The 17,661-nt window shown below is 47.6% G+C and overlaps 6 protein-coding genes across 6 annotated transcripts; 4 read left to right on the forward strand and 2 right to left on the reverse strand.

The window, feature by feature from the left end:
* Positions 1-1,912: 1,912 nt before the first annotated feature.
* On the reverse strand, positions 1,913-2,549 carry BJ212DRAFT_342449 (uncharacterized protein). The gene is made up of 2 exons (XM_041342959.1): positions 1,990-2,549; positions 1,913-1,935 (listed from the first exon to the last, which is right to left on the reverse strand). The coding sequence occupies exon 1, from the start codon at positions 2,400-2,402 to the stop codon at positions 2,067-2,069; it is 336 nt and encodes a 111-aa protein (XP_041191954.1). The 5' UTR covers positions 2,403-2,549; the 3' UTR covers positions 1,913-1,935; positions 1,990-2,066.
* Positions 2,465-4,062, forward strand: BJ212DRAFT_1512225 (FAS1 domain-containing protein; the record flags this gene model as incomplete). Its single annotated transcript, XM_041341654.1, has 5 exons — positions 2,465-2,991; positions 3,044-3,269; positions 3,318-3,627; positions 3,677-3,912; positions 3,975-4,062. The coding sequence occupies exons 1-5, from the start codon at positions 2,772-2,774 to the stop codon at positions 4,060-4,062; spliced, it is 1,080 nt and encodes a 359-aa protein (XP_041191955.1). The 5' UTR covers positions 2,465-2,771.
* Positions 4,063-4,271: 209 nt separating this feature from the next.
* On the forward strand, positions 4,272-6,883 carry BJ212DRAFT_342439 (kinase-like domain-containing protein). Its single transcript, XM_041342958.1, has 10 exons — positions 4,272-4,593; positions 4,697-5,008; positions 5,066-5,199; positions 5,249-5,308; positions 5,361-5,426; positions 5,478-5,600; positions 5,672-5,802; positions 5,858-5,934; positions 5,986-6,340; positions 6,390-6,883. The coding sequence occupies exons 1-10, from the start codon at positions 4,480-4,482 to the stop codon at positions 6,401-6,403; spliced, it is 1,386 nt and encodes a 461-aa protein (XP_041191956.1). The 5' UTR covers positions 4,272-4,479; the 3' UTR covers positions 6,404-6,883.
* A 3,559-nt stretch (positions 6,884-10,442) lies between these two features.
* BJ212DRAFT_342673 (uncharacterized protein) lies at positions 10,443-13,038 on the reverse strand. The gene is made up of 16 exons (XM_041342960.1): positions 12,753-13,038; positions 12,685-12,697; positions 12,563-12,625; positions 12,476-12,509; positions 12,406-12,425; positions 12,301-12,343; positions 12,221-12,249; positions 12,038-12,108; positions 11,880-11,983; positions 11,801-11,827; positions 11,729-11,750; positions 11,522-11,674; positions 11,397-11,474; positions 11,328-11,339; positions 11,263-11,269; positions 10,443-11,207 (listed from the first exon to the last, which is right to left on the reverse strand). Exons 1-16 carry the CDS (start codon positions 12,818-12,820, stop codon positions 10,827-10,829), a joined length of 1,125 nt encoding a protein of 374 aa, XP_041191957.1. The 5' UTR covers positions 12,821-13,038; the 3' UTR covers positions 10,443-10,826.
* A 299-nt stretch (positions 13,039-13,337) lies between these two features.
* BJ212DRAFT_1360960 (uncharacterized protein) lies at positions 13,338-14,201 on the forward strand. Its single transcript, XM_041335895.1, has one exon. The coding sequence runs from the start codon at positions 13,771-13,773 to the stop codon at positions 14,029-14,031; it is 261 nt and encodes an 86-aa protein (XP_041191958.1). The 5' UTR covers positions 13,338-13,770; the 3' UTR covers positions 14,032-14,201.
* A 1,858-nt stretch (positions 14,202-16,059) lies between these two features.
* On the forward strand, positions 16,060-17,522 carry BJ212DRAFT_1273992 (uncharacterized protein; the record flags this gene model as incomplete). The annotated part of the gene is made up of 3 exons (XM_041331130.1): positions 16,060-16,200; positions 16,237-16,704; positions 16,752-17,522. 3 exons carry the CDS (start codon positions 16,060-16,062, stop codon positions 17,520-17,522), a joined length of 1,380 nt encoding a protein of 459 aa, XP_041191959.1.
* Positions 17,523-17,661: the final 139 nt, after the last annotated feature.

The raw sequence follows: 17,661 nt of genomic DNA on the forward strand, positions 1-17,661 counted from the left end.
GTACACTGTCAAGTATCTGAACATCTATCATGACCCTGCAACTCAAACGGTGGATTGACGATCTCCGTCTAGCCCGAAAAGAACTGGGATGATCGCTTAGTGATCACCCATGCTCGCGAGTGCCAACCTCCAGGAGAAGCGATCCTGGATGAGTTTGTTTATTCATGGAGGCAATGATTTCACACCTGACCGAGCGGCGCCACGATCCTGGATTCAGCTAAAAGTGCTGCATTCCATTGTAGAATGCATCGTCAGGAACTTCGTACAAATGAATCTGTATCACGATTAATAAGTATAGGCATAGGATGAACTTGGCATAACAAATGTATATAATCCAAATATTTATTTAGACCGCGATACATGATTCATGATGATCTTGCTGACACTGAGCCGCAAAAAAAAAGAACAGAGATACGTGGTGCTCCGCAGCTGTATTATTCCAATTCCCCGCCACTCCCATCAGAAGACAACATGCTGGCATATGGTCACCAAGGTCCTGGGCTGTTCTGGTTCAACGGCAGGGCGGATGGGGCTAAAGGGAAGCGGCGGTAACAAAGTACATGCTTAGGTCAACGTAGTTGCAGAAAATAGAATAGGACGAACATGTGTCGAACACATCTTCAGATAATTAGGCTGGTGACTAACTGTGACTTTCCAATCCCGGTCTTCACATCATAGCAATGGCGTAGGTTGTTCATAAATCTGCCGGAGATGGCCCAGAATCAATGGCATCAACCCGAACCGTGAATAGAGGAAGCACGACTTAGGCCTGTCGGCGATATGTGGGACTTCGGTGGTCAATTTCCTGATAGCACAGCGCCGGCGCGTTCCTGTCACCGTGCCGCAGGTCGGATGGTAGCGAGTGACCAGGTACGGTGGTGCTCTGGATGTGGCTAGGGTCTTGCTAGTGTCAATTCAGGGTAAGTAGTTCAAACTGTAAAGTGTGGCACTACTCACGCGTGGTTCCAGATCCAGTTAACGCAGGGCACACTTCGACAAGGACATTGTCCGAGTTTTCCCCAGAAAGGTAGAAAGCCGCAGGTACATTTCAGGTGTTCGCTATGTGTCCCCCGGCACACCTATTTCCCTGATGAGGCTGGGGGTGTTTTTTTAAATAAAAATGTACATAAAGCGCAATACTGATTTACAAACGGGTAGTCTCGACCACGAATCTTGCTGGCGCATGGACGTGAGTGGCGACAGTTACGTCGTAGGGAGATCGCTCACAAGGTGGGAGGGGGTGCCGTGGCAAACAGAACTAACTGCCCACGGTAGTTATAGAAAACAATCGGAAACGATCAACACTCTTCTGAGCTTGAAACTATGGGCCGAGCGCGGGAAACCGAACTCTTGTGGCCCACTAGCACAAGCGCTTTCCCCCCTCCATTCCGTAAAGTGAAATAGAATAAATTCAATAAAATAATAAGACCAGACCATGGTGCAAATATTTTCTGCAGCAACGTTAGACTACATCATGCCACCAGATCGCGTTGTGGAGATACGCATGCACGCACCCTGATACAGGTTCCGATCGGTTGTCAATATTTCCGGAAAATGACCTATTTTGTCGGTGTTCTTTGCCGCGGATTGGAAGGTGAACACTTATCACGCATGTCAGTTATTTGACCAACGTTCCATACAAAACTGATTTTGAGAACTTGCGATAATATGGGTTGCTTCTTGTGCGAATAACTTTATGAATCATAGCCAGCAGTGGTTGCAATGCACGTGGCCCATCTTTCGGCCTAACATTGCTGTAACCAGCATTCAGGTGACCTGATGGGACGCAATCACAATAAATGGCCATATGCATTGGGAACAACCTATCCAACTCTCTAGGACTGGATGAAATTATGGGTGAGCTAGCTATTACGTTCGGTCATGGAAGGATCAAGGTGGAGATATGCAGGTGCAACGTGATGTGTCAACAGCTTTCTAAGTGGTCGATAAGTCAGGAGTCCCTATCCACACTACAAACAACTGACTTACCAAGCCATTTTTGGGGTAGTGACGGCCACCGCAGGAGAACACCGCCAAACTCATCCTGCTATTTGTTTCTGCCTCGCTCACGCAGGTACCAACATGTCTCCCCATGTCCTAGCGACAAATATGCCAGCTACGAACACACTCATTCCCGTCACGATGCTGATGTTTCCGGGTAATTTTTCTGGAGCAGTGATTTGCTCTCGAATGAAGCGGGATAAAGCAGACTCGTTTGGATCAACGATTTGACGGCGTGCAGGCGCTGCGAAGAATGCAGGTGTTGCGTTTGCTGGTGCTGCCCGACGAGCCATGCTGTGTTTCTGTGGTGTGGTGCTTTGGGAATGAAAAAAGGTCGAGTGCACAGACGTTCCCAGCGGCAAGGGCATCGCGGAGTTTGAGATACTGCACTTAGTCAGCATGGCATCAAATCGTATAGTTAAACCATCGATTTGCGACTCGACGATTCAGGCGCACCAAGGGCTAGCTAGTAAGTAGGTAAATCGTCTCCTCCAGTACTTGTCCTGTTGATCCTGTTAAGTAGCTCTCCGACACCACAAATAAGCTACTCGCTTTCCACCAGATTTCATTCTCGGCATGTTCTCGGCATCAGAAGCTGCGCTTTGCTCGGAAGGCCCCTATGACTTTCCGATCATGGGGGGCGAAGTGAATAGAGAGATCTGAAGTGCGCTGCGCATTGCATCATGATTCTTACAAATGGTGGGTGAATCATATATCTTCAAGAACACCCCGAAATCACTGTCCTTCCGAACATTCATCATATCATTATCATGTTGTTTACATCGCTTGTTCTTCTCACTCTTCTCCCTGCTGTTTTCGGGCAGTCTTGGCAGCAATACCTTAATGGCCTTGTCCAGGCCTTAAACACTTATGGGCTTACAACGTTGGCGTCTGCGAGTGCTGCATTAAACAGCTCATCTATTGGGCAGCAGGTGGCGCAGTCACTCTCTACAGGTAACTGGACATTGTTTGCACCCAGCAATCAGGCATGTGAGTACTCCAATATGCGACCGAAGGATAGCACTCCATCCTTGTTTTACAGTCAGTTCCGCTCCTATCAATCTCACAAGTGACCCAACATCTGTTCTGAATCTCCTTTCATACCATATCGTCCACGGCAATTTTACCGAACAAACCTCGCCATATCCCAACATCACTCTTGGGCGAACACTGCTTAACGATTCCTCACTTGTCCAGCTGGAGGGTAATAAATCGCAGGTTTTAGCGTGGTCAAACGGAAGTGACGGCATATTTGTGCTCAACAATGGGTGAGACTTTCGATGTCTATCGATTAATTGCTTCTAAGTGGCATTTAGTACAACGGTTTCGGTCGTGAACAAGACGGTCTATCAAAACCTCCAAGTCCTTGTCATCGACTCCGTCCTTAAGATCCCTCAAAACTTGTCTGATACTCTCTCTAATAGTACTTACGACGTCACCACCCTTGCTGGTGCGCTTTCATCCATCAATGTCCCTACCAATGATTCGACCACACTGCTCAATGTGCTCAACAATGCTAGCGGTATTACACTTTTTGCACCCAATAATTCTGCTATTGCGACAGCAAGCTGTATTGGCGGTCTGCTGCCAAATACTACTGCACTGATCGCTCTTTTCGGAAATCACGTCTGTCCTTTCATGTAGCTCATTTTACTTGGTTTGACTCCCGACCCAGGTTATCAACGGCACGACTGTTTACTCGCCAGCGTTTACAAACGGAAATAATTATACTTCGGCCTCTGGAGAACCCTTCGTCTTCAAGACCAACTCCTCTGGAGTGTACGTGTCTAGTGCTGGCTCTAATTGGGCGCACATCATGCGATCAGACGTTTTGACGTCCAATGGAGTTGTCCATGTCATTGATAGTGTTCTTCTCGATAAGAAAGTCAACACTTCGGCTGCAAACTCTACGTGAGTATCGTGTGCCAGTACAGTATCGCCCAAATATTGATATCTTCCTTTCCGTCATGTAGCTACCAATCGGCTACTTCAGTTGCCGCCTCAATGACCATTGAGACCGGCCCAGTGGGCGTTGCGCCTACTACTTCTACTGGCCATTGAAAGAATCATCGATTCAGATGGGCCTCTGAGATTGTAATATTACTGTCGAGACCAATACATATTTTCAGTGGCATAGTTACTCGTTAAACATATGCCTCTTGCTTGTTTTGTTTCGTTTATCTACTCATTTATCTGCGCTTTTTTCATCTCATATTTTAATATTTAGCCTGCTCTCTAATGTCATAGTAATCTTGTCATCAATTGCTGAGAATGATCGAATATAGGTAGGTTTTTTTTCTTTATCAGATAACTAATGTAGGAGCAAGCGCCATGGCGATGCCCTGAGAACGTTCAATAGGGCTTGCTTCACAGCCTACCATACAGGTTTCTGGGCATTCCTGCACTATTTCTTTGCTGCTGAACGCTGGACACATTCCCTCTACGTTGAACGCGCCATCAATCCCCACCGTATCTGCCATGAAACACTTATCACTGAAAGAAGCCTTGCTTCCTCAGCCTCCCAGTTTCATGAAAAAACAATCATATGAAATTCACGAAATTCTTGGATCAGGGACATTTGGAAAAGTCATGGTGAGTTTTTGGATTACCGACCCGTACGGTATGGCTCTGAGGCATATCTCCCTCCTGCGTGGTTGTCACATCAATACTCCAATTACACAACCATGCACCTTAGAGAGCGACATGGCAAGTTCCCCCTGAGCTAGCCGATGTTTCGCGGAAGGGGGCGTTCCCAACATCGCCATCATCTCCGACCGACCACACTCCCGGTCGATCTTCCATTCCTCTTCTCCATCCGCATCACATAAAGAGGACCATTTCTCGAGCGTCTAACTCTTCCGTCCCTCCATCACCAGGGGGACATAACCACGTCACGGTAGTAAAAGAGGTTGCACTGAAGGTCATTCCGAAGAAGAAAGTAAAGGGCAACGAAGCTGCTGTGTGGGGTGAGATGGATGTCCTAAGAGGTCTTGACCACCCCAATATTGTTCGTATTTTGCGGCCGGCTTTTCTCGTGCGTGTCTGACCTCCAAGATCAATGCAGGTCAAGTTTTATGAATGGTTCGAGTCCCGATCCAAATACTATCTTGCTTTTGAGCTAGCTGTCGGTGGCGAGCTCTTTGACCGTATTTTGCAAAAAGGAAAATTTACCGAAAATGACGCCGTTACAGTTATTCGGTATGTTACACGAATTGTACACTGTTTGCAAGCTGACGAATCGTCTCAGGTCCATCTTGTCGGGAGTGACGTACCTACACGATCATGATATCGTGCATAGGGACTTGAAGTATGTTCTTTTGAATTGAGGAAGTCGAATCATTGATCTAATACGTGTACAGACCTGAGAATATTTTATACCGAACAAAGGACCCGGATAGCGATATTGTGATCGCCGACTTCGGAATGTGAGGGCCCACCCTTTCTGAACTTACGTCTCAATAATGCCTTCTTCGAAGTGCAAAACATTTGCATTCTCCGGAAGAACAGCTTCATTCGCTGGCTGGGAGCTTTGGCTACGTCGCTCCCGAGGTTCTTAACAAACAAGGGCACGGGAAAGCGGTTGATATTTGGTCAACGGGGTAAGCGCTTGTTTATTATATCAAACCCGTGATTGAAATCTGACCGCGCTAACACTGTGACCTCCTTGCAGTATCATCGCTTATGTTCTGCTCTGCGGTTACTCGCCGTTCAGAGGAGACGATACACACGAGATGATTCAGGAGACCACAGAAGCCAAGATCGAGTTTCACGAGCAATACTGGTCCAAAGTCTCCAGCGAGGGTACGCTGATGGTTGATAACGTTAGCTGTATGTGTGCTAATATCAACCCATACAGCGAAGACATTTATTAAACTTTTATTGAACACCCGTCCATCGCAACGACCTACTGCACAACAAGCTCTGAATAATCATGTAAGTCACGAGTTTGCCATCTACATAATTCCGTGCTGATGGCGTTGATAGTGGTTGACGACGCATAAGGCTTCTACCGAACACGATGTCATCTCTGGTCTCAGGGAAAATTTCGATGCCCGCAAGAGGTGGCGCACCGCTATCATGTCAGCGCGCGTTATCAACCGGTTCGGCAGACGGCCAAGTACGGTTTCAAGTACGGCTTCAAGTGCAGGCAGCGGCGGCTGGGGAGAAGACCATGTGCACGTTGACAAAGGCGAGGAAGACGGCGAAGAAGATACCGCAGACTGCGAGTTCCACGACCTGTCCGACCAAATTCAGGCATCGCTCTCATTAGGTGGGATCGATCCAGGGTCAAACGAGAATGTGAAAGTCATAGGGCCGGATGATAAAGGTGACCAGCTGGGTAAGGGGGATGTTTCCAGTGCCCCTGATGTTTCTTTGACCGGTACCAGTGAGTCCAGTGTGAAAAGCGACACGGCCTTTTCATCACTTGCCGCCTCTCTCTTGAAAGAGAAAGCAGTTCACGTGGTGGAACAAGTGGATACCTCAAACTCCTATGTTGCAGCTGATGACGAGTCAGAGCTGAATGTTCCGGGATACTTACATGGAGGGAAGGTTCCGTGGCAGAGTTTTCCCCCCGTTTCTGGCCGGCACACGTGGTTTGATGTGCCGAGGAAGTTCTTTGGATTGTAAAGGTTATCCCGTGGATCCCGAAGTCAGCCGTAAGTTATATGTGATGTAACACTACAAACAGCTTAATAACCTAGCTGTTTCATTTGCTACTTGATTCTGGCCGTTGTACATACATATTTCTCACTCACTCATGAAAAGATAGTGGTCAGCACAGGGTTGATATGCCGTTAGACTAAAGGTTCATCCGTCCATCACGACAGTGATGTATATGTCCTTATGTGATCAATACAATGTATACATTGTTGAACTGAACCTAAATCTTTCATTTACCTGAGTTAAGACGTTGTGCTTATCTTGCCCATAAAAAAACGGTCACTCGGATCTATTGTTCACCATGGGCATTCTGTCACTGTCAGACATCAAAGACTGACATGTGTCAATTGGGGTCATGTTCGTATTTCAATACAAGGGGATCGTGAGATCATCTAAGAGCTGACGAAACAAAGCTACCTAGCCCGAGTCAGAGTCAGACTTATGTAGTCACCCATGTCCTCGTACCGAGCCATTTCCTTTGGCAGTAGGGGCGGTGGGTGACTTAGGGCTAGAGAACATCAGCATTCGAAAACAATACAATCAGTTCGTGCCCCGCGCTATCAAAATGGTCGAACGCACAGGCATTTTCAATGACCGGTACGTAAACTTCTACCTCAGCTGGGCGCGACATATCTTTGCCCGCAAGAGAGGTAGCTCCAATTGATAATTGCGATGTCCAATATGGCAATACCCGACATCATAGTGCGCTGTTGTCAATCCCACCTGGTTGATTGACTCTACTTTGCATGTCTGGTCAAAGACATCTTAGACACCCATGTGCCGACAGAATGAGGGGCCAATGGACTTTATAAAATAAAGTGAGAGCAGCCAAGCAAATTAATGGCGTTCACGATGACGGATGTTTGTTTTGTTTGATGCCAAAGAGTGGACCGACCAACGGCCAAAGGGGCAGAACCACCTGGTGGTGGGCCATCATTAGCTGATATGAGGTTGGTATCGTGTGATGTTAACCATGTCTTACACTTCTCTTGCACAGCTGCCGGACGGGTCACAGATGCGTCGAGGTTGCTAAGAAAGACCTAACGTCATGGTTGACTGGAACTGCAATGAGGCATTGCTAAGTAGCAAGGTGTCAGACCGTTCATTCGCATGCCAAAGTCAAAGAATCTCACGCATGAATCGGTGCTGCTATGTGTTCGATAGCCTTGCTGCACATAGACACTCCCACCTGGCATCGATCCCTCTTCCTTTCCATGAAGGTTCGGCCTACGACTCCACGCCTTCTACGCCCCCAAAGCCAAGAGTTCCTCGTTCTGCGCTTCCATGACACGCCTACCAACTATGTGCCAAAGATCACTAGTGTAGATGGGACCCATGAGCAAGAAGTAGACAAGGTATAATTCAGTCCGGAGCTGCGTGAAAAACCTTCAGGATGCACAAATATACGCATCAGAAATCATGGACTGACCATCTCTGTTGGCAAGAGTCTTATGTAGAAATCCAACCATTCAGGGCCAGTGTTCGAGAGTTCAAACATGCCATTGCAAGCAGCTGAGAGATCGAACGGTGCAAGACTGGAGGGGGTTGATATTTTCTTATGATCATTGCCGATTGTGGGGGTATTGTGAATTTCTTAATCTGATTTACATTTAATTGTGCCGGTGATAACTGAGCGTCATTGCTGGACATGCAAAGAAATTGATCGAGGGATGCCTGAAGTCGATGTCAGAGCCGCGGTTGTCCAAAATTTACAGCCTTTTCCCGTGACAATGATCAACACAGCAGGGCTCTGCTGGCCAATGGCCATGGGTCGGGAGCCCTGAGAACCACGGACTGCCCATAGTCATGGACAGCATGAAATGAAGGTGAAAGCGAACACCCGAATAGGCATGATCCCCGTCCTCCGTGAGCGCAGCCACACCAGCAATTCTTGCTTCCAGGGAGTGAATACAAGAACGTTTGAAGCTTGAAAGGTAAAATTGGGAAAGCGATCCGCTCTTGATGTACCAGTAGCCATGATCAACGACTTAAAAGTTAATGAAAGATTGGAGGTCTCTGCTGAGTTCCGACAGACTCCTTACAAGGAACGACCTTCCTTTTATGATAGTACATACATAGCCTGACTATTACAGCGAAGTACTACCAGCTTGTATCATAAGGTGAGATTAGACACAACTCAACTTTGCTCCGATTGGCAGTGATCGATGATCCAGCATTGAACAGATTCCAAAAAAATTGCTCATTATATCTCCACCTAGTAGTACTGCGGGGACATTCGCCCAAGTCCAGGTCGTCGAAACATTGGCAACGTCTAATGTATGTCCATGGACTATCACAAATCACTTCTGAGGGTATTCGCGCTGGTCCACCCTCGCATACCCCGGACCCGTGTGATACCCGAGTTTCCTTCTTCTCAGAGCACCTTTTCGGATTTCCAGTGTATCACAGAGAACATCAGTCATTCCCGAGTTCGCGGAGTCTCCCTCAAGGCGCTGAGCGCGCTCGTTTATCGAAAGCGGGCATATTCGTCCGAGCCTCAACGTCATCGGAGTGGAAGAGATGTAGGGCAGATGGACGCTGAGTTCTCCAAGACCGCGGACCCGGACTAGATCTGCCTGATCTGATGGGGCTCTGCGCTGTTAAATCAATATCGTCGCCGTCGGTAGAATTCACTGTTCAATGCTCGGGCATTACTCCTTCTTGAACGTTTTCGGTCGAACCACGGCTGAATTTGAGGCATAGTTTGTCCAAAATCACAATCAGTGACGTGGTCATCGTACTTGACACTATTGATGAACAAGGGGCGACTCGCTGTGGATCAAAAGGGCGCTCCTCCACTGGCAAGAAAACTTGCCGAGACTTGCCGAGAACTACCCAAACACGGAGGAAATTGGGATGTTGGGCAGACGAAAAATGGGACAACGAAACATGGTGATTATTTTTATTTTGCTCGTGATCTATGAGCTTGGTACGTAGCATTTCGATGGTTTTCTATCGGCTACTACCCTCCGCCAGCGCTGATGTCCCTGACACTCCACATTTTGCCGGTTGGAGAATAGTCCATCAGTTGTTGCTGTATATCACAATGATGTAATATAGATGCTGTGCGTTGTTCCGGGTGGCTTGCCCTAGCTCATAACATAAGCTTCTGATCAGGTTGCCCAATGATTATATTCTCATCTTTTCTACGGGTAAACCTTATGTTTAGGTCGATATTCAATGCTGAGTCGTGCACAGGGTTCTTGCCTCATGCATCACACGGGTCGATTGCCTCGAGGGCGGTTTTTACTCAGCCGATACAAACCATCCCGCGCGGGCCACGGATCATTTAACGCTGTTGAATATTACAGACTTGTGGTTTCTGAAACACATAAGCACGCATTTTCGGCAGCTTGGTATCAATCGAGCCTGTCATGCTGTGCTGCGCATTTGTAATCCATTCACGTTCAGACTTCCCAACATCAGCCGCACGATAGCAACAATTACGACGGCCACATCACCTCGCTTGACGATGACTTAGATGAGTTAACGCAGACTCTGTGGAGGACGGCATTGATTTGCTGGCATGTCTAGGGCCTAAGTCCCTGTACGTTTTGCTCTGTATCCTCCCGCCTCTCTCCCCTACTCAAGATCGTGAACGAGGCAACACTAGCTCAGATCCGATTCTTACGTCACTGCCAGAAGCATCTTTGATACTTCACAGCAGTTGCCGTCCCTACTTAACGACGTTAACTCCGACACTTCCTTCCGCTTCTGAGCTCATAACTTCTATCACGGAAATGGATCTTACCTCCAACTGCTCGACGACTCATGTATCACCTTTTTGTTTGATCCCTACCACTACAGCTATTCAGTGACTTAACTACAAGCCTTGAAGCTCGCTTACACAATCCCTTTCGACCACTGCTGAGGTACTTTCTCGGACACCGTTGTCGATCTTTGAACCCACTATTTCTCCAACGGTCACCTAATACCGCTTTGTCCTACGTTCAAAGTCGTCGTGGTACGCTGTGCTCATCTTTCTTCACCAACGAACCGCAATGATAAAAATATATTGTGTACCCAGACCTCCTATAAACTACACTATTGCACCATACAACAACCAAAATCAATACATAGTCAGCATTCATCAGTCTACTCAACCACGTATTCTGCCCCATCCAAAATAATACACACAACGTAGAATAGCAATATGTTTGAGATCATACAATGTCAGCAGTATTCCACTTGTTGGAATTTGAGGCTGAAGGCCAGTCGGCATGCTCGGAAACCGGACTGCTACTCATGAGACTTTGGGCATCTGAGATTCTGGTACCGGAGATTGTTGGAGTCTCTGCGAAAGTGATGACTCGCACAGGGGGGGAAAGAGAACTCGTCGAGCCAGATCGCGCACGGCTGCTCAACTCAGCGCGCGCCGCGGAGTGTGATCGTATTCGGCTGAGAGGGAAAACTTCTCCTGAGGGTGTTGATATGACGTGATGACATGTAGACATGATAGCACTTTCTGCTTGCAAGTGAAGGTGACTAGGTCCGTAATACGCTTCCTTCTTGAGGTTGAGAGTGATCCTTGACATCATTGTGACCTGTTGACCGGAAATGGTCAGGATATGTCAAATACACACTTCAATTCGTGCTCACGGTGAGGCTGTAATGGAATAATGTTAGTCGATGATTGTTACTCGTGGTTTACAATAAAGACTTACAGAAGCTCGAGCCTGTGCACAGTGTATTGTAAGCAAACAAGATCTGAGCAAACACGAAGATGTGCGTACTGTGCGGCAATATTTTTCACCCCATCGTCAGATTTAATGATCATGATTGTCAACACCAGATTTACGGTGCAGATGACGCTGGATGCTTGGTGAGCTCTGCTACCAGGAGAGTATGGTTCACGCACCTGTAATATAGTAACCCATCTGCGAAGAGAGTACGAATAATATGACCCGCTTCCCGATTGCGGATCGAAGAAAACGTGCGTTTAAACGTCAACCCGAAGACATACGTGTCGTAAAGGAGAGGTAACCAAGCTGAAGCCGAGGCAATATGGCCGCTAGAAAGTGTTTCAGAACTTACATCTGCATATCAGTCGTATATAAGGACACACGAATTGAACACCATGGTGCAAGCTGTGAAAACGTGAATAAGGTTGTCGTGTGCGAAAAAATAAGTATCTCACAGTGAATGTTGTTTACGTGAGTAACGGCTGGGGGCTTTATCATGAAATCATGCATGGCGTGGTGAAGGTGAAAACATACGTCCGCCATTACTCAATAGCCATGCAGTCACTACAATCCAAGCTAACAGTAAGAATACCGCCGGTACAATGACAGCCCTATGATATCTATATATTGCAACGACCCTGTGTGCTCCATCATTAGTGGATGCTTTCTGAAAAGGGAATAGTAAATTTCACCGTATCAGCATCATTAGCCCGACTATCTCAATTCCTAGAGCTACCATAACCCCTTCGTATCGGACAAAATGCTGGTAACTTGGATAATGTTAACTGAGTCCAGAAGTACAGTGCAATACTGACCTCTGCAGTTGAGTTCGTAAGATTCATGACTGGCAGTGGGTATAAAACATCAAAACTCACTGTGTAGCTCCATGAAGAGAGGTTGTAGGCTGGCAGTAGAGGTCACGGATAAGATTGTAAGCCGAAAATGATGTACTCACCAACCAGATTAACGATAAAACCGAGAGGAGTAAGATATCGGTTCTGGGACATAGACCCACATATGTGAGGTTTTAACTGGCAGATATTGCCAATCATATGCATACCAGTAGAAACAAGTATACAACTAAGCAGGTTCAGATACTAATGCATGTTCATATCGGTGACGCCACTCACGGATCCCCTTGGGGCCATTCCAGATAAATTCGATCTGAGTACTGTGTTGAGTTTCACTGATTTCTGGTGCAATTGCTAATGTCGCACCTCATCTCCGCTGGTCACGAGGTGGTCCCAAACCAATATGGTGAAACCTGCGAACCCAACATACTAAATCATAGGATATGTATATCAGTCACTGCAACAGTAGACTATGGAGGACAACGTACAATCGTTTGGCGCCTGAAAAGACGGGCATCAAGTATGCGAAGACGAACAGTAGGGAAGCATGACTCACGTTTCTGTATAGTCCTTGATCTGACTGATCGCTATCTGCATTGTTCCATTTGCTGGTGAGAACGCCATCTATCTACGGAAACGGCAGTCCAAGATGAGTCAGTAAGGGGTGTGCTTCAGGGAAGGTTTCAAAATTGTCAACCCTAGGCCTAAAAGGTTGTCCGAATTGAACTGTGGAGGACTGTGACGAAGAAAACGTTGTGATTAACGCATTTATAATATGCAGCACTGGCATGGGCGTTTATGAGCATTCACAAGTACGCCCGCCCGAGTCATGGCTACTATTGGTAAGTACATAGGCGACTTGGCCGGGTAACTTAATCATGTTGTTACCCCGTTCACGTAAGTAACGTCACAATGAGAGGCCTATGGCCTAGCCCTCCCCACGACATCAGGCTACATGCCAAGCGCCCGCACAGGTTGAGTCTAATATTAAACATTGTCAATGTGGATACATATTCAACGGTTAATGGTTGCTTATCATCTGACGTTAACTTGCAACGTTGAACCGGCCAACCTGTGATTCATCAAGGTGGCACACTGCCAGTGCATTTCCAATTCTATTCATCCATCGATGCGACTTTTCCGAGATACAAACAATGGCGAGCGTCTGCCTTGACGCCGGGACGGAACTGGAGGGACGGGATTGACATATGTGCCTCTGTGTCGGAAATCTCCAGGCGTGCCATTTGGGTACTGAAGTACAAGACTGCATTACATCCAGGGGGCTCGGCTTATTTTGACGCGCTTGCAAGCACGAGTCCATACCCGTTGTTCGGCACAGGAAGTGGAGGGCCTCGCGCTCCTTTGAGGTGTCTGTGTCACGTAGTGTTGTGAGCAGAACCAGTCCTGCCGTCAGAGCTGGCAGAACTTGGCAGGACCTTGGCAAAGATGCTGATGGCACTCCAACATTGATGATGAGACTACGTGCACTAGCCGGATAGTGGATCAGTGGTGGTCCATTCTCATTCAACCACTCCTGCCGGCATTAGTCTCACACAGCAGGTTCGCAAACTCAAATGCTCTCCCTTCTAGTGAAATTAATCTCGAGCTGTTTGGCAACCTGTATCAACATCACCGCTGGAGCCCTCGAGAGATCAAAGATTACAAACGACCAAGGTTCTAGTGTGGCGGGCATCATCTCAGGAGTCTACGATCATCAAGAAGCTGCGCATGATGTCGATGAATGCCGGCAAGATCAATCGTCGATCATCAGCGATGTTCATATCTGCACGGATCTTGCTGAGTTTCGACAACGTCTGTTGACGTTCTGTCTATAGACTTAACGGAAGTAGGATCCCCCTTTATCAGAACCTACTTCCGACAAGTGAATTGAGAGGATGACATCCGGACTTAGACATTGCAGAGAGCCTGGAGTACATCTCGAGTTCTGCTACATTCTGTCCAGGAGGTTCTATCATCTGCCTGGCAGTACTAGCGCCAGTTCTGCCCACAACACTACGGGCCGTGTGTAGCGCCTTGACACTTGTATATATACGTGTTCAAATCATTTTTCGTCAATTATTCAACCGTGTGTGAAATTAATGATTGGCCGTGCAGTTTAGCAGGTGAAACGCACAACTGACTCATTCAGGTGGTGATACTAACCTCCTAGTTTCATAGTGGCTGGAGACTGGATTTCCTGTATTCACGTCCCATTGCAGTTGTTAAAAACATTACTCCAACTTGCCAGGCCTATGCATGACTCACCCAAGGTTCACCTTCGAATTTATCCATGCGGCACGTTCTTCCCGAGCAAAAAAAGCCAATCTTTCTGGCCAGACCAAAGCATCAAAACATCGGGATTATGCCAAGATCTAACCTGCCGGAGTAGGTAGGTCCTCTCTGCGAGTGACGTCCCCAAAGACATGCAGAATAGATGTACCTAACCACTTTGATTTTTGAATTTCACCGGATCCTCTAGCGCTTGCGCTTGATGTTCACATGAGATGAATGAGATATAATTCAAGTCTTCCACACAGGATCATGACAAAAAGCGTGAAGCTACACTCTCCCGTAGCAACAGGAACGGGACGTATTTGTGATTAACAGCCTCCAAGTTGACGCCCCCCAGGCTGGGTGACCTTTCAGGCCTGGTAGGTGTAACCGTTCGTGAACTTTGAACGGTGGCGTTCGTACCTCGAAGTAACATATGACTGCAATATCCGGGAACCAGGGAATCCCAGACGAGTAACAAGAGGTGGTAGACTTTATGGCCAGATCCAGCAGGTTGACGGAGCTGGATAGTTGCTTTAGTGATACCAAAGCGTGTAGCCATGAAATTATATTGTCTGGTGCGGTTTTCTATGTGGTCGTGTCCTGGCTATTTTCGGAAGTCTAAGTATTTGTCTCGAAACGAGCTGTAAGTACCGACTCGGCCGAGAGTACCTCAAAGGCGAGCATACCAAGGCATTTCGATCAAAGAGGTCGACTGTGCCGAGGTCCTTATTGTTCGCCTGCACAGCAGTGCATCGCTTGCGGTTTAACGTGGCGTTGGGATCTGGGAAACACGTGCTTCAGAAATGCACTTGTAAACGATCTGATTCCCCTCATGACGGGTCTGCACGCAAAAGAATATCGACCATCGATTACAGCAAGCATGATGGTGTAATAATAGTAGATATACAGGACACGTTGTACCTCCATTCTGGCCGATACGCATTATATGAGTAGCTCCGTGGCGACTCCAAAACGGGAAGAGAACAAACGCGTGCCGCCAGTATGAATACCGGATATATTGGTGAGTATGGTGTGCAACGAACAATTGTCAACTGGGAGAATATGAGTTTGGTTGAATAAGATGAATCCAGGAATGTAGTGAATCTCACCATCATTGAGAAGTTGATCTTTGAGAATAAATCGGGGGTAGAGTGGTGATTCGAACGAAGCTGATTATGCCATACCTCGCTGGAGTCATTTTGCTGGGCATATAAAAATACGGAGATACGGTGATGTTGATGTTGTCGAAGTCACAATCATGTCTTACCTCCAAAGCCAATTTATGAACTGTTTCGGAGGGAAGAACCTCAAGGCAGCGCTTGACACCGGAAAAGGATGCGAGTCCAACGCAGTCACAAACTTCAACGGTTACAGCACGAAACGAAGAAGAGTGATTGAGGAGCGCGACATCAGCACATTCATAGTTACTTGTCTTCGTTTCGTGACCATCTGCAGAGTAATCAGTACTGCAACGTCCTTGAGCGCAGGTCCACTCCGGCCCGGGAGGAAGTATGAAGGAAAGCTGTCGAAAGCGATGAAAACTTTAAACCATCTTAACATGTATTCGCTGAGTCAGCAAACACCTTCAAATGACTCTCCAACCAAAGAACCTGCTCATCATCGGTGGAGGACCATGCGGGCTCATAACGCTCCGCAACTGTCTCCATCGCGGAACGTTTTCCAAAGTCCAGCTTGTCGAAAGACGTGACGATGTTGGCGGTGTCTGGTACGTCCACCAAGTACTCTAGCTCACCTAAAGCCTACAGTACAAAACAAGGTATCAAAATCACACCCCTGACCATCGCTCGCGATGGTCCACACCCGCATACCCTGGACTCATAGGCAACGTAATACCCGAGTTTCTCTCCTTCTCAGAACATCCTTTTCCAGCACCTCCCAGAGAACATCAGCCATTCCCTACGTTAGCAGAGACAAACGCCTACCTCAAGGAATTTGCGCACCCGTTCATCGAGAACGGGCATATACGTTTGAGCTTCGAGGTCACTGGAGTGGAAGAGGTGGAGGGCGGTGGATGGACAGTCCGCATGAAGAATTGGAATAAAGGCGGTGTGGTATTGGAGGAGATTTGGGATGCGGTGGTTATCACTACCGTTTGGTTTGATAACCCGCATTTTCCAGATATACCGGGTCTTCGAGAGTTGCAACAGCAACAACCCAACAAAATCCAGCATGCCATAAACTGGACAGGTCCACTTGGTGATTACGAGGCAAAAGTAAATTTTTCCTCCTTACATCTCATGAAGAACTCACATTCCTGCAGCGTGTTCTCGTCATCGGAAATGCAAACTCTGCAAACGAAATGGCCGCTCAGCTCGCTCCCGTAGCCCAAACACCAATATACAGATCCACCCGCCGAATTTCTGTATTTCCCTCCTTACCCGACACCCGCATTGAGGACATTGGCCCCGTAAGTCGCTACACCACCAATGACAACAACAAAATCACCGCTCATGTCCAAGATGGAACCACCATTGAAAATATCGACATAGTCTTATTCGGAACAGGCTACTATCCGCACGTACCCTATCTCCGCGTCCTTCGCCCAGAACCAGACCCCCAGATCCGCGCTCGCACACTCGTACCATTAACATCACGCACTACAGTACCCTCCCGCATCCCCTCCCTCCACAATCAAATCCTTTACGCCTACAACCCCACCCTCGCATTCATAGGCGCGCCCACCTCCTTCATCCCCTTCACCCTCGCAGACCTCACCAGCACCTGGCTCTCCCTTGCATGGTCAGGGCTCATCCAAATACCCCGTACTCCCAAAGCCAGACTCATATACGAGCAAGGCCGCCTCCGCACCCTAGCAGAACAGCGCTCAGAATCCGACAACCCTTCTGACCTGATCAATTTCCATTTCTTGGGTCGCTATGAGATGGAGTATGCGAGGGGTCTTAGGGAGGATGTTATAAGGGTGAGTGAGGGGTTGGGCGGGGTGCTTGCAAGGTGGGATGATGAGCAGGATGGGAGACGGTTTGCGATGTATGCAAAGAAGATGGAGAGTCTGCGAGCGTCGAAAGACTGATGCCGATGGATGTCGATGTGACGTAGACCGAACTACCGATGCGATATAAGGAGCTCTCAACTCGACAGAACATGTGGTGTCAATGCGTCTCACGTTTCTGGTCCGTCGATATCAAGCACATGCTCATACTTCCGCATCC

This window comes from Suillus subaureus (assembly GCF_016647635.1).
Source record: "Suillus subaureus strain MN1 chromosome Unknown BJ212scaffold_20, whole genome shotgun sequence".
Classification (NCBI taxonomy): Eukaryota; Fungi; Basidiomycota; class Agaricomycetes; order Boletales; family Suillaceae; genus Suillus; species Suillus subaureus.